Genomic DNA, 23,283 nt, shown 5'->3' with positions numbered 1-23,283 from the left:
AAAAAGCAACTATATAAGTAAAGAAATTAAAGTGGCCTCAATCATGAAGAACTAAGTGAACCTAACCCCTAAAACCAAATATGAATCCTCCAGCTCTAGATCTTAATGTAGAAGCACAAGAAAGTTTAAGGAGGGAAGCAACTTGAAAAGCAAAAATAATGTAAACGCAGGTCTATTTGCATGAAATAGTGATAAGATATGAGAAGGAGCTTTCATAGATGATGTGATAACTTTTCTAATGTGTTTTGCAACAATGCATATTCTGTTTTTCTTTTGAATGTGCCAATCTGAGATTTTTTTTAAGAAATAAAGAATAGGAAGTAGCATTCCAGATGTGGTTGTATCTCAAAATGTCTAGCACAAACGAAAATGTTTCCTGTTCCAGAAGGTTTATTGTCAAAACTAAAAACCACTCTGTAATTCTTGCATTCTGCAAGAATAGTTCCCACCTGGAACATAGACTTTTCATATATATGATGATATAATCTCAGTTTAGAGGGAATGTAAATTTTGTAAAGGAACTATACATAACTATTAATAGAGCAGCTTGGTTCAAGTCACAAATTCTAATTTCATATTGGCCTGTGATATATAGTAAAATGGCATGTGCGGGATGAAAAAGAGTAAAACAAATGCTTTAAAAAAAACCCCAAACCCTTCCCATAGCAGTTTTAGTGGTCAAATTGACACACGTATGTTTCAGAATATAGTGAGGAAAACTATATATTGAAAATCAAGCACCCCTTTGGTTTGCATGGGCTTTTACTGTCATATTCTATTTTTTGCATAGGTCACCATGAGAATGTAATCAACTTGCAATTATACCTGTGATGTTCTGGTATATTCTTCATATAATCTGTCATATTCTTTACTTTTCTCTTGATATTGAGTGTGGTATTCCTGAAGCTTTTTGCCCACAGCATCAATATTATCTTCTTTTACCAGCTGATCCTGCATACAGAGCAGAAAATAGATAGAATTTTCTACGAAAGAAATTCAGATGCTTCTTTCTACCTCGGAGAAAACACATCAATTTTCTTAACCCCGTAGTACAAAGTCAAACCCTGTAGTACAAAGAAGACAAAGTCTTCTCAATTACCAACATTTCTCCACCCAGATTTTAAATGCTGACTGTTTCAATTCCTAAGGAAATCTTTAGGTCTAAAGTTGATATAGTTTTGGGACTTTTTTGGAGATCAACTTTTTTTTGAATAAAGGCCCAACACCAACTTCTTAATTAATTGTTTAATCTCATTATAAAGCATGATAGGTTTTCATCAATGAAATTGGGTCTTTTTTTTCTTAAAAAAAAGATATCAAATGCAAATTTTATGGTGAGTAGATAAAATTATAATCTGTTCATCTTAGTTTTGCATCAAGATTCATTTAGATACACTTTTTGAAAAACTTGATGTGAAATTATATTAGATGAACAGATCTCAACCATTACAGTTTAAAAATAATGCCAAATAATTGATATACATGGTGCAAAGATAAATTATTAACATCTAAAAAGCGTCTGCATTTATTTACGTTGAAATAGTAAACTTTTATTTTTACATTAAATAATTAAGGAAATGGGTACTCTAAAGTAAAAGCTCTTGAAACAATCATATTTTAGCTGTGGTAAATTAAAGTGTTCAAATAGGAGTAGAAAAGTTTGTTCATAGCCTATTTTTCCATAAACATTCAAAGAAATCCACCTATACACTCTTTGAAAACTTACCTGCTGATATTTAGATACAGGATACATCAGCTTCACATCAAGTTTAGGATTATATTGGGCAAGAGATTCATGATGATAGTGATTAATCAACTCCACAACAGAATTAAATGTCAGTGGATCAGAAAAGCCATATTTCCCATCCAGATGATAGATTTTAATTAATTTATTGTTGCCACCCTTCCTAGAAGGTAGATAATAACAATCATCAGGTACATAGCACATTTCATTGATGATGCATACAAATCATAACATACTTTATGCTAGAACAGAAAGCCAAATAGAACAATTCCTGCCTAATTATTTTGCACCATAAATTTTCATTTTCATCTGTAACACTTCATTCATTTCTTTAATATTAGTATTTTAAAAATTATATGAAAATGCATCCTAAGTAGAGCTACACCCAAACCTCACTAACTGTTAAGAACATTAAATTAAATGCATTAAATTAAAATTTTAATTTAAAATTTGGTAGAGAAAGTTTTTTTAGGAATTATAGAAAACATTATTCTTTGAACCTGTGAAATTTTATAAGGCACGATTTGGCTTCTTTGCCTAATTATATGGTCAGATGTTCTACAGAACTACAAGGAAAATAATTTAGCTGGCCTCAAATATACTGAAACCATTTGTATATCTGCATTGCTATAGGCAAATAAAACAATTCTTCTGGATTCAATATATTAAAACAATTGGTTGGGTGAATCTGGAAAATTCAATCCTTTCTATTTCCAGATATTATTTTACTGTAATGTACTTTTTTTGAAGAATTAGTATCTTAAAAACAGTTAAGATAAATATGAGAATATAATTCTCAATAGTTTTTAATCATGTGGTTGTTGCACATATATATGTAACAAAACTAAAAATATTAATGGCTGGTCAAGAAAATGTTTGAAGCAGAGAGCAGAAGCCAGCCTTTAGCTTTTGCATTCTTGTTTGACCTATCCCGCATTTACTAAAAAAACCAACAGCTGCCATTAATTTTACGAAAGCAAAATAAAACACTGTATTTGATGACAAAGAAGCAAAGAAAAAACAAATATTTTTTTTAATAATGAAAGATAGACATAAACAGGAATCCCATAAGAAGATAGATCTAATTTATGAGGGTAAATCATCCCAGATTAGGAGTTAAATACAAGAGAAGTATTCAATGCAAAACAACACTCCTTGAAAATAACTTTTGATTTGAGTTTGTTTGGTTTGTGAAACAATTTGAAGTAGTGATTAAGGTATCAGCTAGAAACTGAAAGACCATGAGTTCTTCTCCTACCTTGGATAAAAGGCCAGCTGGGTGAACTTAGTTATTTTTTCTCAGGCCTAGGAAAAAGGCACTGGCAAGCCACTCCTGAAAACCTTGCCAAAAAAACCGCAAGCCATTGTTCAGGCCATCTCTGAGAATTGGTCATGATTGAATGGAAGATTATTTTTTTTAAGGCATGGTTCACTTGCTTGTCCTGGCTATAGAAATAGTATACATGAAACACACAGGTAGTCCTCGATTTACGACCACAGTTGAGGCCAAAATTTCTGGTGTTAAACAAGAAAGTTGTTAAGTGAGTTTTGCCACACTTTAAAACCTTTCTTGTTAAGTAGGTCACTGGAATTGTTAAGTTAGTGATACAGTTGTTAAATTAATCTGGCTTCCCCATGGACTTTACTGTCAGAAGGTCACATGTTTAAATTTTGATCATTTGACCATGGGGATGCTGCAACAGTCATGTGTGAAAAATGTCGCAAGTCACTTTTTAGTGCCTTTTTAACGTTGAACTGTCACTAAGCGAATGGTTGTAAATCAAGGATTACCTGTATGTGAGAGATATCAAGAGACTGGAAGTATATAAAAGACTGAGAAATTTCACATCTTCCTTTCCCCTGCACAGTTAACTTTTTGTGAAGTCAATTCGAGTCTCACCGGCTCGAGGTTGACTCAGCCTTCCATCCTTCCGAGGTCAGTAAAATGTGGACCCAGATTGTTGGGCGCAATATGCTGACTCTATAAACCGCTTAGAGAGGGCTGTAAAATACTGTGAAGTGGTACATCAGTCTAAGTGCTATTGTAATTGTGCTAGTTATTCCAAGGAAAGGCAAGTATTATTATTACTATTACTATTAAAGAGAACCATTATGTATCATTGCTTATTTTGAGATCTTTAATTTGCCTTCAGATAACTTTCTGGGACAAAAGAAAAGGTGTGGACAATAGCTATAGGGAAACTGCTAAAGATAATTATAACAACCAAGAATGAAAAGCAGCTCAAATCTGACATCCTTTGAAACTGAAACCATCACCTCCAGAACCTGGTTTTATAGAGAAAGAAAAAAGTGCTAGGCTGCCAATTTCCATAGAGTTTGCAAATGCTCTGGCACAGAGGATGTTACTCCTTCGTATTATGCGGCACTTTTATAGCCCAGCACATATAGTACATAAAAAAACGTTCTAGGACAATAAAGAATATTTACCATTCACATTCACTGATTGCAACACATCGGTTTACTAGCAAGTGTTAAACAGAACTTTAGAACGGACAGGACAAATTATATGATAATATCTCAGTTATTTACCGGAGTGTGAGTGTATAGTCTCCCTGTTTCTTTGTTGATGCATCTCGCACCAAGAATGTTCCATCTGGCATGTCTCGGAGTTTGTCATTTACCTCTTCTCTGGAAATATAAGAAGTAAATAAAATACATTTACTTTTACTTTTAATGGGATTAGATCGTAATACCAATGTTAATTCCAAAAACATCTACCCTCTTTTCCCCAAAATAAGACATCCCCTAATAATAAGCCCAATCGGGCTTTTGAGCGCAGGGCAATAAAGCCAAGCGCTTATTTCAGGGTTCAAAAAAAATATAAGACAGGCTCTTATTTTCGGGGAAACACGGTAGGTACTTTTGTTTTCTTTCCTTCCAAAACAATTACACGCTTCCTACTTAAAACTTTCAGAACACTATTGCCTAATATAGTTTGCAGCCAATTTTTAGAATTTACTTATATGGTTTGAAGCTTTAATTAAAGTTAAAAAAAAAACACAAGCTAATATTTGTACTAGTTACTTCTGATTAGTTATATTACCGATAAGTGCAGTAACTAAGGATTGCTTCACATCAGGTTATTTATTGTTGATACTTTTAAATTACCTGAATCCAAGGACAATTTTACATTAATTAAATGTATACAATGTATCAACTTTTGTTTTGTAACTGATTATTTCCTGAACATATACTTGGTTGTAATAAATGATTAAGATGCATGGGACTTTACCTAAATAGTAGTCTACTTTTTTGTTGGTTTTATGAACCAATTTAAGAAAACTACAAAATCAATTATTTGAAGAATGACACTGATGTGTGGCAGTTACTGAGCAAAAGAGATTTTTTTTAAAAATGAAATAAAAGGAGATCTGCAAATGCTTTATTGATAATCACAATATTTCTAATTTGCACAATAATGGTTGTAATGTAGCCATAATAGCAACTGTAGCTCTGCCAGTGGAAAAGAAGCATTGCTACTCCCCTGCCACCTCTGTAAGAGTGCACTGCACATGACCTACTGAATCATATATTCTGCATTATCTAATCAAATACCTTTTCTCCTGATTCTTTTTTAAATTAGACAGTTATATTAAATGCAAAATGGTTTAAGATCAAATTCACTTGAAATTAGGCTATTTTAGACATTTGATTTTAAGATAAAAATCAGTTTTTAGTTATGAAAATGTAGTTTTCAAAAATTAAAGTAAGTGTCCATTTCTTGATTTCATTATGGTTTAACAAGTAGCAAAATTGTAATTTTAACATTGAGTAAAAAAAACTTTTCACCAAGCTTACTATCTTCACAATATTGCCTACATAATTGCATATTATTTAATATTCTTTACCTTGAGATGTCTCCCCAGTACCATTCTGCTTCCTGCAATGGCGAGCTGCAGTTCTCTTTTATCTCATTTGTATTGATAGGAGTTATTGGTTTGGAGGGCTTTGGAGGAAGCGCTGAAAGAGAAATTTGGTCTATTATTTCTGACCGCATAGTACAATCAAAACAATTTAAAGAGAAGATTCAAGTGGGAATAAGACAATTTAAGAACACAATTATTAATAACATGCAAGAAACTAAAAACAAAAGTGTCCTTCCTGAAATTTAAGATACATTTTGTTTAGCTGTTATTTGATTACACATAAAATTATTTCATCTGCAAATTTTATTCCGGAATTAGGTAGTGCTTGAATTAAATAAATTACATTAATATCTTTGCCATAACACAACATACAGTTATCTTGCATTTTGAGTTCAATCAGTTGTTACAGCCAGTCAAAAGGCTCTCAGCAATATGAATTGTATGTTGAAATGGAAGAAGCACTGTATGATAAAATGGGGCTAGGACTCTGGATATAACATATTGATGGAACAGTGGGGGAATATATGTGCTTAGAAGGACTGACGTTTACATTGTTATAACTTAAAAAAGAACTTTTGGAAAGTTATATGCTGTTGGTTGATTCCAGAAAAATTGTCTTGAATGTATAAAGGTATTTCAAATTTATTTTGGAAATATGGACAGTAAGAAGGGTCATTTTATGATGATTGGTAGACTTGTAAAAAAGCCAGAAATTTTTGGATTCAAATACATAAAACGATACAAAGAATTTTAAAGATCAACATTCAACTGAAACCAGAACTTTTCTGGCTGGGATTAATGGAAAGCCAATTAAAAAAGAGCCATGGAAGATTATTTAAGATTATTTAATATGCATGCACACTTACAAACACACACACACACACACACACTGAGTTCAGGTCTGGTCTCCCTGACCTCAAAAACATACACAATTACATTTGATTAATACTCAGATAGAAGAATAACAAAAAATACCACATATGAAAAGGCAATTGCAAATCACATTTATATCATTGCCAAGAAAACTACTTGGACATATCCATGAAGTCATTTGGAGCTAAGGTTGACTCAAAGGAGACACAATTTTATGAGGGATGAACCATGCCTTTTCAATACAGCACTGGCAAAAAGAAAAACATACACTAACCATTGAAGATCTCATATAAAATATTTCCTAAATCCTTTCCCACAGATGTTTAGTACTATGTAATATACTGCACAAAATAAAAGCTGTGTTTAGTTTCAGGAGTACATTTGAGGTCTGCATCCTAAGGAACTTGATAATATACTGCCACAAAAACACATGGTTTGGATGCATAAAGCTCCTGACATCCCCATTTAAAATTACCCTATCCTAACGGGGTCAGGGAATTTTAAGATAAAATAGATGGCCTATGAGAAACAATGTCCCCTGATGCTTTTAATACAGCTATGCATGTTCATAAGTAAGAAAAGTAAATCCTAATGTAGCTACACTAATATAGCTAAAGGGAAAACAAGTAACAATGCTGAGGTCAAACTGCGTGCTAATATTTTAGGACTTTAATGTAAATGCAGCAAATTTATTCTCTGTTTACTCCAGAGGGCAGAAAACAAACCAATAAACTCAAGTCCTAAGACATGGGGTTTTAACTAAACGTCAGGAAACATTTTTTAGCAGCAGCTATTCAAAAATGGAATTGATTATCTTAAAGCTGGTGGAGTTGCCTTGTTAAGATTCTGTATTCTTTGTTTAGAGATTAACTTTGTTCCAGTGGACTAGACCTCGGAGACTCCTTCCTGGTTCCTGTTTCTAAATGTTTCCTATCCCACAATACGTTTCTAAACTTGACTTGAAGAGTGAAAACAAGTATCTCTATTAGCCATGTTGATGATAGTTAGAAGATGGGCGTAACAGAAGATTTAGAAAAGGGGGTGCATGGGGGTGTAGGTTTGGAATGAATTCCTATATATTTAGAACAAGAATGCAACAGGAACTGTGATAGTGTACAACTATTTTCTAAACACCAACGTTAGTCGTTAGCATTCTGTACCTACGGAGCAGTCAAATTACAGAAGATAATGTTGCAGATTCACAGGATGTCATTATATCTTTCTGATACATAAATAAAACATATTTGAATATTTCTGCCACCATAAAATTTAAATAATTATTGATATGACAAATTTAGGATTCTTATTTCAATTTCTGTTCCGATCCGGGGACACTCATCATATATCTGCTAGGCACTGGGCTCACAAAAAGTATCATGTGATCATTAATCAGTCATACTTTCAATCACAGTGGAAACTCCAGAATTTTGCATTATATTGTATTTATTTATATATTATATAAATAGGGGATGTTCACATTAGTTCTATATGAAACCATCACTGTTTCACAGAACAAATTGTGAATATAAGTACACAATATTTAAGGAAAAATGGCTTCACATGCTATCAATGGAGAGAACATACTATAAATTATGAATATAAAACCAGGAATAGGGGTCTTAAGTATCAGGGAGGCAGATTTCTGTTTGAATATTAGGAAAAATTCAACAGTAAGAGCACTTTAACAGTAGAAATCAATAACCAATAAGAATGTGAGCTCCATTTCCCTGGATGTATTGAAACAGGCTGGACAGTTATGGGCACTTTTAATTGAATTTATGCACTGAACAAGGGCTAGACTGATTGGTTTAAATGGTCCCTTTCAGTTTTATGATTCCATGAAATAAACAATAGCATGCTAGGATACAGTTACTCTGAACTATGTCCTGCTATAAATGGAAAAGGATTGAGAGAATTAAGAACAAAGTATGCCAGTTGCAATTTACTACTTGCTATACAAAGAATAATTTGCAAGTATACAAAGTCACAATCTAAGCAGCCACACAGAGTTTGAAGACTGAGCTTGGCTCAATGGTCAGTGTAGATGCCAAAGAACTAAGAAGACCAGAGCAGAAACCTCTCTCATAATCTTTTACAGCATCGTTACAAATCCCAATGCAATGTACTGGATTTGTCTCTTTAGAAGGATAAGAATACTTCCCGAGTTTTTTGCAGTTCATAAAGAGACAAGAGGACCTGTATGCTGCTAAAGGCAGCTTTATTGTTAGCAGGCTATTTTTAATAATCTGCGAGCTGCTCTGGTTACTCTGGTGGGCTAAAAGCAGTTGACAATTTAATTTGAATGAACGAAATCAGCTCTATAATATGAAAGAGAACATACAGTAAGAATACATCCAGGTATAGATTGTGGAACATGGCATCAATTTTAGGTGCCAAATGTATGGATTACCTTTAAAAAATGAAAGATAAAACATGTCCCAGAAAGATTTGAGCTGGCACAGTTAGAACTCATGGTCAATATAAATAATAGGTTAAATATGTTTAACAAGTGAAAGAGACTCTAGGAGCTATGTGTAGAGACATTAGAAAAAACAAAGTGAAAAAAATATTCTCAAAATTTGAAACGGGAAAGAATTGAACAAGCCTGTGTAGTAATTGATGATGATTTTCAGAATCAAGCAAGAGAGGAATAAGACTATATCTCAATCAAGAATATAAAACAAGGAAAATAATAAAAATGAAAAATGTTTTGAATTAATTATAGGAATATTTACAGTATAGCCAAGACAGAAAAACTATCAGGTTATATAATCATCCTAAAGAAGGGATGCAAAAAAAAAATAAATCCTTGAAATTACTAACCTGTCATAGTAATTTCTCATACAACAAAGTTTTGCTTAAAATTTTACAAAGAACAAAGCTATACCGGGAGACAGCAAAATGAATGGACAGAGAGTTTTCAGAAAAGATAGAGGGTCACAAGATCAGATAACAAACATAAAATGGATAACAGAGGAAGGAAGAGAAAGTAAAAAAAGAAAATTACCTTTTCTTTATTGACTACAGCAAGGCTTTTGTGTAGATCATACCAGAACGTGTCCTACATTATAGCTAATCAAAGTGTTCGAAGACCCAATTATTCTTCTGAGAAAACTTTACAATGATCAAGAAAGCTACTGTAAGAACTGAATTGGAGAATCAGGGTAGTTGAGAATAAGGAATAGATTGAGAAAGAATGCACATTGTCCTCATATCTATTTAACTTGTATAGCAAATACATCTGAAAAATAGAAGATGATGGCTTGGACCAAAATTTGAGGTAAAATCGCTAACAGTTTAAGATCTGAGATGACACCACTTCGTTAACTGAAAGTAAAGAAGCTTTAGAACAGTTCAAAATAAAAACTGAAAAATCTGGGTTGGTGTTAAATATTTTTAAAAAACTGTTTATTGAAGCAGTTGATGGAAAAGCTTGACATATATTTTAGTTTTCTTGGGACCAAGGAAAAACAGTGTGCATTGTTCTAGGAAAGGTAAAGAGATTTACTAAGAAGGAAGCAACAACAAATTAAGGTATGATCGTTTCTACGATCCGCACTCCACAAAAGATCCAAACAAGTGAAAGTAACTGTTATTCCAGTGATATAGAAATGTAAAATCAAAACTTTAAGAAAAAATGAGATAGAAAAGATAGTCACCTTCAACTTACAAATTTAGAGATGTTTACTGACAGCATTATGAATGGCAAAAATTAATCAATTGGTTCTGAATGAAACGAAGACTGATGCTCCCTTAACTTGGAAAATTTAGGAAAGTGAGAGAATGAGAAGGCAATAGAAAAGACAGAGATCAAAAATCATTACTGGAATGCACTTGAAAGAGCTATAAATTATTGCTGGCACAGGTCCTGGCATCTATCTATAAAGCTGCCAGGAGTTTCGGCCCAGGTTGATAACACATAACTAAATTACTAATGGTAAATAGTTTACATACATTAACAACTCACTCATAGTTTTATTGTATCTTTTATAACCCACATCACCCTGAACAAAGTTTCCAAATACAGATTCAGAATGGTTTCTTTGTTAAAGTATTGTAAAAGTTTCTTTCTAGTTCTAAAATTCTATGAAAAATAGGGATTTAAATGTGAAAGAACTTGCATTTGAAAGTTCTAGAATCTAGGCAATTGCATTCAATGGCTTTCATACAAGTAGCAGAGGTTTTTATTAACTGCTGTGGATTTTTTTTGGTCTCTGAGGCCAGGTGTCAACTTCCAATATTTTACTAACAGGGAAAAACCAATCAAATACCAGCTGTTATGCGATTATCAAGTGATGCCAAGAAACCAAAAGCAAATATGTCCAGATAAAGCTTGTCCAATAGAACTAAAACTCGGCCAAAACATCCCATTGCTTTATTTAATAGAGTACCAACTTTTCAAATTACCGGTATATATTATTTCACTGCATTTTAAAACAATATAAATAATAACTGAGAACAAAACTTCTACATTTAATTTTAACCTCTTTAACTTTAAAGGAAAACTATACAATATAATTAAAAAGGTAAACTGCAAAATACTAAAATAACAGTTCTACATTATAGAACTCTGATTTTGTGTAGTTTTTAAAAATTCAAATAAATGGATCAAATGGGCAAGGCAGAACATTCTTAAGGAATAAGCAGAAATATTCTTCTCCCTGATCTGCTGAGTAGTACAGGTACTCTTTGGCCTCAGGCGTATCAGGAAAACTACTATTTCTGGCAGAGATATAGATCTTTTAGCCATACTAAACATACTAAACATCTCAAACATTTCAAAATTCAATTTACAGTCTGCATGGCCAATATAAAAAATGCTATAACTTAGTTCAAACAAGATATGGAGGGACACAACTTCCTCTAAAGGTAATACTGGATGGAAAGTGAACATGTAACTCCTTCCCCACCACCAGAAAAAAAACTTACATCTAGCTGATGGATCTAATTCAACATGGAATATCCTTTTATCAAAGGAAATGTTAAAGAAAACATTACTACATCTTTGAGCAACTTTGTATAACCCCAAACCCATCGTTTTTGATTAGTGATCTACTGTTCCAAAATTAATAAATCAGCAGCCTTACTCCCACTATTAAAGTAAAAAAAGCATAATTTGAGTTTGAAAATCTGTATTTTAAAAATCCATATTTTTGAAAATCATTTGAAATAAAGCATTATTAATTGGCTGTAAATGATGCATATTTTTCAAACTATCTTAGTTTATTACTTTAGATAGATTTCTGGAAATTAACACAGTATTTACTATTCATAGAAAGCGGGAAGAATCACATGAAGGGCCCTCAAGACTAAGTTCTTAAATTTGCAAGACACATGCAACCTTAGTTATTATTTGGCCAGCTAATAAAATCTGACAGTTCTAGGTTAAATTAGCATCTGTTTGAACCAAGCAATGGATGTACTGTATAAAGTAATTTAGATTCTTTCTCCCATAAAACATTATGAACAAAGTATCTGATCTGCTGATATAACAAATCTCTAGTCTTTGGAATACAGCAATAGTAGGGCACCTGGTATCAATGCTCTAGAAGTATCACACAACAACTTTAAGTAACTGTTAAAAACTACACTGATGAAGAACAGTATTGCCACATAGTGTGTGCACTTTAAAATAAACCTTAAAATGTAATTTATAGTTGACAAATATAGAACAGTTTAATGTAGTGGATGGAGAGTGGGAGGATAAAAAATGTACATGGAAAAATATTTCCCTTCAAAAATAAGATTCCCTCATTTAATGCATCTTTAATGCAATAAATATAAATTATATACAAATATGAATATAGTGAATAAATGTATAAATAATTCTTTTCCTTTGGTGGTCACCTGATATAATTTTAAATACTGTATTTTGGTTTTTCTTTAATGCATAAATCTATTTGAAAACACAATATTAAAAATTGTAGCAATAATTTTCATTGATAGGAATGTTGTCTACCCTTGAACTTTTTCAATTTTTACAGTTTAACTTTTTCCTTCTGGGGAAAAAAAATCAGTACAACAAAAGCGAGTCTGAATAACAATACCCAACTCTAGTTTTGCATACCATGTTTATGATTTGACAAATATTTATTTTTCTATACCTGAGAATCAATACAATAAATTTCAGATTTCGGGAGCTAGCTAGGCATATGCAAGCTAAATTAGATGATTTCTCACAATAAGAAACACAACTTTGTACAATGCAATAAAGCTCTAAAACGTATCTGCAACGGTACTTCCATTCTTAAAGTCAGCATCACCAACCAACCTGCTGCATTCAGAATTCCAACGATTCTAACTGAACATCGGAAACTGAATTTCGAAAGAAACAGCATTTCAGTCAAATATGAAATGTGCTTAAATTCATATGTTAGTGATGTCAGTATTCTGACTATTTATGACTTTCTATCAAGGAGCTTTAGCACAGCTACTCATGCTTTGCAAATTATTTTCCTTTTCCGTACACATAATTTAGCTCAAGAATTCAATTTTTGTGTGAAATGTATTATCTACATAGAAATATATTCCGGCTGTACACCGCCCTGAGTCCTTCGGGAGAAGGGCGGTATAAAAATTCAATAAATAATAATAATAAATAATAAAATAATGGCCTTTTTCATTCAGTGGACTTTCATGTATACATAAAGTTTGCACAAGACTGCAGTCTTATTACCTCAAAATATGAAACAAACTGAAGCTTCAGAGAGCAAAAAGAAAGTGTTACTAAAAGGTAGTTATACTATTATTTGACACTTCAGGTAGTCCTCACTTAGCAGCCATAATTGGGACTAGCAAGTCCATTGCTAAGCACTATCGTCACTAAGTGAAACATCACATTATCATGATGGACTTATACTTTCCCTTCAGTTGTTAAGCAAATCACTGTAGTTATTAAAATAACATGTGATGGCGATTTACAATTTTACTTCTGCCTTCTCTACTAACTATGATTGTCACAGGCATATAAAATGGCATATAAATGTAACAGAAGATCAGGCAGGTTTTTCCAACGGTATTCCTTAATATTATGTATACAGTAGAAATCTAAGTTTCAAAAATATGTTATTGCAATCATTTAGACTATAAAGGTTGGAACTTCTAGCATACCAAGACATTTCTATATTAACTTTTATGATAATTTAGAATCTGCTTCAAATTCCAGAGTTCCCATAGTATGGACTGTATTGTGAGTGTCGAGCCACATTTTTCCTAGTTCTGTGTGACTTACATCACACTGAAACTAAAGCTAGTATTATCTTCTACAATGCTGATGTTCTGCAGAAATTGAGAGTTGTTTGTTTTCCCATTGGCAGGAATTCTTGCCTCATCCTGTCACTTGATTTTTAGCTTCAGCATCCTGTTTCTGATAGCCTCTTGACAATGCCTATTGACAAAGATCTTTCCCTTCTCTGGTTTACCACAGCAGTATGGAGTCCATGATTAGAGGTTGCAGGTAAAATATGTTGTTGCCAAAATGTTGGTATGTTATTCTTTCATCATCATCTTTTGTAAAATGATTTTAAATACAGGAGAAAAGCAACTTTATAACCAGAAAGGTTATTTCAGAGCGACTGGGTTTTCTTTCCTTACAAATGACCAAATACATTCAATATGGATTAATATCAAGTGGGAAATAGTATCAAGTGGAGTAGGGATGAGCGGAGTCTGTTGTTGCTATTCAGTTGTAGCTCAGAAAATGGAAAATTAATTTAATTGTTTAAACTATTATTTGTCACCTCTTTAAGCTCTGATTTTCTCAGTTTGTTTTCTGCACATTGTTATACCTGAATATGCAGAAAACACCTGAGAAAATCAGGGCTTAAAGCAGTGAATAGTGGTGAAGATGCTTGCCTCCCAACTTGGAAGGCTGAGAGTCAGTCCTAGGTAGCTGCCAATGTTTTTCCCCTGGGGCATAAAGAAAAAAATATCTGTTGTGAATGCCCTGTGGCATCAGGAAGGGCACCCGGCCAGCTCGGTTCCATCCAGTCTCTCCAACTCTTCCCTGAACTAAGGCATCACAAGGTTGTCAAAAGGGAGGATTTTTTTTTCCATGTATGTAAAAACGCATATTTTGTGTTGTTTAATTGGCAGAAAATAAGATAAATACAGTATCAACAGTAGAAACCTTTAAATTTCTATGTTCTATCATATCGCAAGATCTAAAATGGACAGCTAACATCAAAAACATCATCAAAAAAGGACAACAAAGAATGTTCTTTCTGCGCCAACTCAGTAAGCTCAAACTGCCCAAGGAGCTGCTGATTCAGTTCTACAGAGGAATTATTGAGTCTGTCATTTGCACCTCTATAACTGTCTGGTTCAGTTCTGCAACCCAACAAGACAGACACAGACTTCAGAGGATAATTAGAACTGCAGAAAAAATAATTGCTACCAACCTGCCTTCTATTGAGGACCTGTAAACTGCACGAATCAAGAAGAGGGCCGTGAAAATATTTACAGATCCCTCACATCCAGGACATAAACTGTTTCAACTCCTACCCTCAAAACGACACTATAGAGCACTGCACACTGGAATAACTAGACACAAGAACAGTTTTTTCCCGAAGGCCATCACTCTGCTAAACAAATAATTCCCTCAACACTGTCAAACTATTTACTAAATCTGCACTACTATTAATCTTCTCATTGTTCCCATTACCAATCTCTTTCCATTTATGACTGTATGACTGTAACTTTGTTGCTGGCAATCCTTATGATTTATATTGATATATTGACCATCATTTGTGTTGTAAATGTTGTACCTAATGAACGTATCTTTTCTTTTATGTACACTGAGAGCATATGCATCAAGACATATTCCTTGTGTGTCCAATCACACTTGGCCAATAAAAAATTCTATTCTATTCTATTCTATTCTATTCTATTGCATTATTATTTTGGAGGAATTGGAGTTAATAATGGCAGCATGGAAAATATTCTAAATCATACAATAGACTTTAGAGAAGAAATATTTCTGCAACTTCACATTGTAACACTGATAAAGACAAAATTAAACAATATCTTATTATGAACAGTATTATCATGGTTAGTAATTTTAACTGTAATATTAATGCAAAGAGTTAAACAAGTAATTAAAATAATGACTAAAATTACTCAGATGCTTTGTCAACTACTATTAAGCTGCATATAGACTGCTGCCTCAAAGTGCCAGGACATTACGAAAGAGCAGTCACACGAAGGCCTGGGCATTCTTCTTCTTCTTGGGCCTACAAGGCTGTACAGATGATGCATGTCATGCATGGACATGTGTCTTTTAACCATGTGTTCTACATATTAAAGAAAACAGACATAACTATTCAATAATTCTACCATTTAGTTCAGTATTAACTGTTGATGTGACTGTTATATATGTTAAAAAGCTTAAAATAACTGGACATAATGAAAATGCTATTTAAATTGTCTTAAGATGATTGCATGAAAATATTAAATTAATTCTACACTTATAAGAGAAAGCACTCATTTTATTCTGTAGATTAATTCAGAGATTGTGATTGCGTTTAACCATATTGTAACATTTGTGTAATGATCAGTTCATCATGATGAAGAGTAATGCAGGCTTGTTGCACAATGTGATTAAACATAACAGTGCTGACTACTTTTGCTGTACTTTCATTTAGAATTTATTCTAGCTTTTATTTAGAATTTATTCTGTTTCAAGAAGTTGAATCCTAAAATTCATCAATAGGAAACATGTTATTAGTTCATACATTGATTTTACAGTTATTTACAGTTATTACTAAGTATTCTATTACTACCACTTTTAGGAAAACATAATTTAATGAACAAAGTAAGTGTTAGGCACAATATACATTTATTGTTGCTGCACAATGCAACAAACTTTAAACAGTTATTGTATAAGGGGCGTGCATTAGAGCACAAGCGTGCCTACCGTTCCTGTCCTATTGTTTCCTTTCGTTATATCCAATTAATATAGTTATTACATACTCGTACTTATATATATGCTTATATAAAGGTAAAGGTAAAGGTTCCCCTAGCACATACGTGCTAGTCATTGCCGACTCTAGGGGGCGGTGCTCATCTCCGTTTCAAAGCCGAAGAGCCAGCGCTGTCCGAAGACGTTTCCGTGGTCATGTGGCTGGCATGACTCAACGCCAAAGGCACACGGAACGCTATTACCTTCCCACCAAAGGTGGTCCCTATTTTTTCTACTTGCATTTTTACGTGCTTTCGAAACTGCTAGGTTGGCAGAAGCTGGGACTAGTAATGGGAGCTCACCCCGTTACACAGCAGCACAAGGGATTCGAACTGCCAAACTGCCGACCTTTCGATCGACAAGCTCAGCTGTCTTAGCCCCTGAGCCACCGCGTCCCTTATATATTGTATAGTTATTTCATGCTTATGCTTATATATACTGTGTGACAAAATAAATAAATAAATAAATCAGCAAGAATAACTATTACTATGACTGTGTTAAATAATGAGTTAACTTGCCCATTTCAGAATTTTCCTAATAGTTTCATTAAAGAAACTAAAAAAATCCCTTTAATAGCTCAGAATTTTGTATAGTGATATCAAATTCATATTAAATAAACAAGTGATAACATCTACAATGTTCCAAATCCTCTAGAACCATGTTTGATTATACAAATACGGAGCAATATATTCACCAAATTACTGTATTTTTTTTTGAGTATAAGAGACACCCTTTTCCCTCCTAAAACGGGGTGAAAATTTAGGTGCATCTTATATACCGAATGTAGCCCCGCCCACCCACTGGCCCCCACCCTTTGGCCTTTGCCTCCCAGCAATTTACCTCCTTGAAGCAAGCAGCAAGAAACAGCCCATTTCAGCTTCAGCACAGCCTAATTAGCACAACTTGATTGTCTGTTGGATCGGCATCCCGACACTCAGCTGTTTCAGGCTGCAGTGATTGCCATTACCTATTGCTGCACAGGCCTCTGCTGCTTGCTGCAAGGAGGTAAATTGCTGGGAGCATATATATTTTTCTTGTGCTAATCAAGCTATGCTGAAAATGAAAATGAAAGTAAAGTAGGCTATTTTCTGTTTGCTGCAACAAGATAAAATTGCTGGGAGGCAGAGGTAGATTTCTTTTTCTTGTTTTCCTCACCAAAAAAGGTAGGTACGTCTTATAGTTCAGAATGTCTTATACTCCGAAACATACGGTAGCTACCTAATTATTTCTTTGAGGTTTAATGAGTATTATTTCATTATAGCAAAGTAATCAAGCCTACTTACAAATGCAAAATGAAAGAATTATTAAGGCACATATACTTTACTGTATCCAAACAAAACATTAATATCATATTTGCAATTCTTTTAGGTACCAAAGACTATTGAATAAATTACATATTTCTTGCTTCATACATAGTATGAACTACATTCAGAAGTTAGGAGGCCAATGTTTCAGTCCAGCTCTGGACATGAGCATTTCCCATCAAAAGATCAAACCAGCTGAATAACAGGATCTACATGAACAATTTAAAGAGTGGATTGGAAGTGCAACTCTCTAAGCTTAATCTAACCGATACACCACACTGGCTTATGTTGCATCCTTTCATTTCAAAACTCGCTAAGCAAAACATTTAGTTCAGCTATTTTGCTTTCATGTTCTTCTGAAACAAGATAATCCTTTTCTTTGCTTTTTTTTTTTTTTTGCAACTGAATATTTGAAGGAGATGGCTTTACACAATGCTTATAGTGCATTTGTTACCTTGTAACAAAACAAATCTGATCCAAACAGTAATGGGAAAGAGTGAAAAGGAATACTTATATTTAATGGTAGAAACATGTCAATAGTAGGCTAATCAAGAACTGGAACAGCCAAAAAAATAGAATTTACTTTTCTCATTTTTATAACTATTGTAATTTGTTTTCATATAAGGGAACAGGCCTCGGAGATTAAGAAAGAAGCGTTATAACAATACCTAGAATAATATTAATTAGTCTCTTCTGCCTGTTTATCCCTAAGGTAAAAGTAATCTGGATATTCAATAGAGACTTGTATCTTTAGCTTAAACTAAAGCTATTAAATGTCTTCTATGTTTCATGGAGGATATCTATATCCTTACCGCATAGCAACCAAGGGGAAGAAGGACAATTTAACTTGCAAAAGTGGCATGAAAAACAGGCTATATATACATTTTTAAAATCATTTTGTGAATTTTGTTTCAAGATCCTACGGTAAATTATAACGTGTTATTTGTTTTTTTTAACTGTATATAGATATCTTAAATACAAATTTGCTGTGACCCTAACTGAAGTCATTTTCTTCAGACATACTAGCTTTTCCAGATGCATTAAGCAACCAATTAGTTTTTCTTGTTCCTGGTAAAGGCCAACTGTACAATGTTGATTAGCAGCATTCTGACTATTACAAAACCATTCTATTCTATGCAATATTGCAAGGTATTTTAAAAGTCAGTCTTTCTTAGGAACCAATTTATTTATGATTTTGTCCCTGCCTTTTAAGACATGCCCCTTCCAAAGAGGGTTTCCAAACATCTTGCAGGTCAATATAATAAAATGCAAGCTGTAAAATAAAACATTAAATAAGATGAAAATAAATGACTGAATATGCCTCAATTGGGGGAAAAGTACTATTTATTTAATATCTCACACTTTAGCAGGAGAGTCTCTCATTGCAGCATACAGAGGCATAAAAAGAGAGTCTTTTTCCTCAGGGTACAATCTAAAATATATTCATCCCTAAGATGAGGGGAAGGACTGAAGCAGTATTAGTATGTGCTCAGAGCCAAATAGCCACATTATTGCACAAAACAAAACAAAACTGGTAGAAGAAGACAAGATATATATTACATGCATGTATTGAAGCATTTGGAATCTTTATTATTTCATTCCAAATGAACACTTGTAAAATAAATGTGGCTGGGATGTAAGCAAAAATCCAATAATCATAAAACATTCTGGTTGTCTTTTTCAAAATATTCTCCAAGATGTTATTGTTTATAATAAGGAAGCCAATGAAAGATTGTATTTTTTGCACTAAAAGGTACCTCTAGAGAACATTTTCACTGTTCTCATTAATTTGCACTTATGAAGAACTTCTCTAATTGCTTCAACTAATTCTGAAAATCATTAATGAACCATTATAGTCTCTGTTTTCTGGTTCTGTTTTTGTTTTGTTTTTTGCTTATTTGTCTTTCCTGCAATATTATGATAGTAGTATCAAAAGAATGAGACATGCATTCCTCTGCAATTTTTTGGGGAGTGATGGAACAGTAGGACAACACTTCTGCCGATTCATTTTTCAGACTTTTAAGACTGACAAAAGCGATTCTTGATAGCACTGTAGCAATTTTTTCAGCTAGGTCTCCTCTATTTCTCCACAGTCTAATCATCAAAAGTAAGAATGATAGACCATAAAAGTGGTCTAGAATTAATGCTAGTGTGCATTCTGCTTCTACCAGATGAGAGGTTTAGAAAAGCAGAAAACAAATAGTCCTAAAAACATGGTTTCCCTCAATATGTAGAAGAAAAAGGAACTGGAATGCAATCTTTATTTCAACCAAGCATAAGAGAATAATGGCACATTTGCTGCCTTATGATGCCCTAAAATGTAGTTTCTTTTTTGTTTTATCAAACATTTTAATGACTAACATCTTTTTTCTCCTGAAGTCAAGTTGCAGCCCTTATCTCCTTAGATTTAGATGAATGCAAAATCACAACTAACATTCTCCTCATATGAGCCCCAGATATCAGGAGAATGTTAAGACGTGATTTTCCATACATCTAAATCTAAGGAGGCAAGGGCTCCTTACTTGACTTCAGGAGAAAGATGGTGCTACATTTAAAGATATAGCATTGAGATATAGCATTGAGACTTATATACCACTTCATAGTGCTTTACACTATGGGCTCTCTCTAAGCAGTTTACAGAGTCAGCATATTCCCTCCCAAAATCTGAATCCTCATTTTACTAACCTTGGAAGGATGGAAGGCTGAGTCAACCTTGAGCTAGTGAGAATGACTTTATCATGAAGCAGATGATCAGTTACTTAAGATTGGCATAGAAGTTGCCTAAACAAAGAAGTTGCCTAAACAAAGAAGTTGCCAAAATTTGTGAAGAATGATGGCAGGATTTGTCAGCTTTCTAAATGTGTATTACAATCATTGAGATAAATAAAATTAACATTTGACAAGTTATTTATATTCTGATTTTTAAACAATTTTTCCCTGGAATGGAAATTGCATTATTTCCTTTAATGCAATTAATGAATTCTTATCTTCTAGAAATTCAACACAACATGTGTGTATATATAGCATTCTGAACAATACAGCAATTACTTTATTTGATAGACTGGGCTGAGGTACAGTTACAGGCCTTAAATCAATATGTACCTAACTTTTGCTAGTCTCCAAGTAGCAGCCATACTTCGCTATGACAAAATAAAATAAATGATCTAGTCAATAATATAATGGGGAATGTTTTATGCTGACTAAAACAAACATGTATATAGAGAAATTCCATAGGATTTTTCTAAAGAGAACTTATATTGATTTTGATTTGGAAAAAGACCATTATTTAGCTAATTTAACATTCTGAAGGTAGCAGTGATTAATGAAATATACTATAGTTCAGTAGATAAATGTGTACAAATGATTTTTTTAAAAAAAAGTTATCTTAGCGTCTAGATTCATCTTCCTTTAAATCTCAATCTAGCCATATCCACACACAAAAGTCATTATCTATTACAGGCTACTCAGTTAAATACTTGGTAGGTAAAGTCAGCAGATGTTTGCAGCGTAGGGCAGTGTATCTCACCACAGAGTCCTGCACAGGGCAAATCAATAGGCTGTCATGTACAGCCACAGGGGTGTGAGTTTTGCCAAAACCTGCTGCTCTTGTGTTCATTTGATTACCTTATCACAAGCAAAAGATATCAAAGTCTGGCTGTTTTATTAGGGCACACTGGTTATCTGTTGAAGAAGACATAATGCCATAAATGCTGTTTAATTTCATTCAGATTAAAAGCTGAATATAGTAAATAAAGTATAGCTAGAGGTAGTTCATTTTACAAAAACAGATAAATGGCTCCAAATTGGCTGTTTTTCCAGTAAGTTATCCACTTCTGATTAACAAATATCATCATATGGCTATTTCATTACTGTAACTAAGATAACCAAAAGAACAATTTGCCCGCTTCAATTTTGCCACTGGAATTTAAAAAATAATATTTTTTTTGCTTTTAAATTGTAATATCAACTGTAATATCCCAAGTAGAAAACATTACAGCTAACATTTAAAAAACAGTTAAGAAGATGAATATATATCTATGCCAAGATATGTAAGTGCAAACATGCCCTTTTATTTAAGTTAAACCCCACATTGACATGCAGTTGATGCCATTATAATTTACTACATGCTGTTGTGCCACTGATTCAAAACATCTATAATGCAGCACCAAGACTGATATTGCAACTGCTTTTCTGGTATGTACATGATTTTAGAAAGGGTCAGGCATGAACCATCCCATATTACATCTCTGATTTAAGAAGTACACCACTTCCTAATCCTCCCTTCTATTTTTGTGGTATAAGAAAGAAGTTTCAAAGATTCCCTGTATCTTTTAACAATCCCACAGAAAAGAATTATGAAATCTAACCCAAATCAAAATACCATGTTTTCCCAAAAATAAGACCCTGTCTTATATTTTTTTGAACCCTGAAATAAGTGCTTGGCCTTATTGCCATGTGCTCAAAAGCCCAATTGGGCTTATTATCAGGGGATGTCTATTAGGACATCCCTAAATTTTAGGATCCAAGTTTAACAAGATACATTAATTCTACAAATAATAGGAAACTAATAAGGAACTACAGTTGCTAAGAACATAATGACATTCTGAATGTTGTAATCATGTCATATCAATAGTAGGTATAGAAAAGAAAAAATCTTAAATAATGTGAAACATGTAAGACCAACAACCTGTCATCTACAATTATTTATTTTTATCGGGTGTGTAAATAAAATATTAACAATAACAATGGTTGAAATGTTCTACAGCAGCATTATGCCACAACTATAATGTGCTTATATGTTCTCTATTAATGTTGGAAAAATTTACAACAAAACAGTGAAGTCAGAGTATTCTGTCGTAAGTTGAATTGAAAGATAAATAACAGAAAAATATGTTTCACGAGCTAACTTTCATTATCTGACTAAAAAAATCTATAGAGCTCAAATTCAATGAATACAGTCATGATTCACACCACAGAATTTTAGGAGACTATTTCGTCCAACAGCCTTATGAATCTTATTAAAGACACATTTATACTTTACATTGTGTTCTCTGTCATTTATGTGGACTCAGCAACTATGACATCTAATCTTCACACATCTTTACAAAAGGATTATTCTTAGAAAATGGTAAAATTTCTGCAAAACATTCCCCCCCTCATTTTTTCCTTAACACAAACATGTTAAAATTTTATTTTATAATTCACTTTATTGAAGCTAGTTTAGTTATGCAGAATCCAACCTGAGTACATCAGCAGGACCAAAGGTTTATTCTTCCAGGCTTTTGGGATCCTACTGGAGCCCATCATCAGGGAACTTCTGTCTCCCCAGAATATGCAACATTATCCTGGGACACATATATTTATGTTCATTCATTTTAGCAAAGTGAATGTGCTATAGCAAATCTTATTCCAAGATCAATAGAATATTTCTAGCTCAGGGTTGAACTGTGGGGTCCTTGATGCTCTCTTAGCATGGTTGTTTTCTTGCAGACATTTCATCATCAAATTAGGTAACAT

At 33.3% G+C, this 23,283-nt stretch overlaps 1 protein-coding gene across 1 annotated transcript in view; it reads right to left on the bottom strand.

Annotated features, from left to right (window-relative positions):
* PIK3R3 (phosphoinositide-3-kinase regulatory subunit 3) overlaps positions 1–23,283 on the bottom strand; it is a 43,706-nt gene that overhangs the window by 8,651 nt on the left and 11,772 nt on the right. Inside the window, exons 2-5 of the mRNA XM_058178925.1 lie at positions 5,614–5,725; positions 4,295–4,393; positions 1,727–1,907; positions 826–951 (exon numbers count right to left, since the gene is read on the bottom strand). Of these exons, the coding sequence (XP_058034908.1) occupies positions 826–951; positions 1,727–1,907; positions 4,295–4,393; positions 5,614–5,725 (518 nt within the window). The remainder of the gene's footprint in view (positions 1–825; positions 952–1,726; positions 1,908–4,294; positions 4,394–5,613; positions 5,726–23,283) is intronic.

Source organism: Ahaetulla prasina, chromosome 3 (genome assembly GCF_028640845.1).
Source record: "Ahaetulla prasina isolate Xishuangbanna chromosome 3, ASM2864084v1, whole genome shotgun sequence".
Classification (NCBI taxonomy): Eukaryota; Metazoa; Chordata; class Lepidosauria; order Squamata; family Colubridae; genus Ahaetulla; species Ahaetulla prasina.
This window is presented reverse-complemented; position numbering and strand designations above follow the sequence as displayed.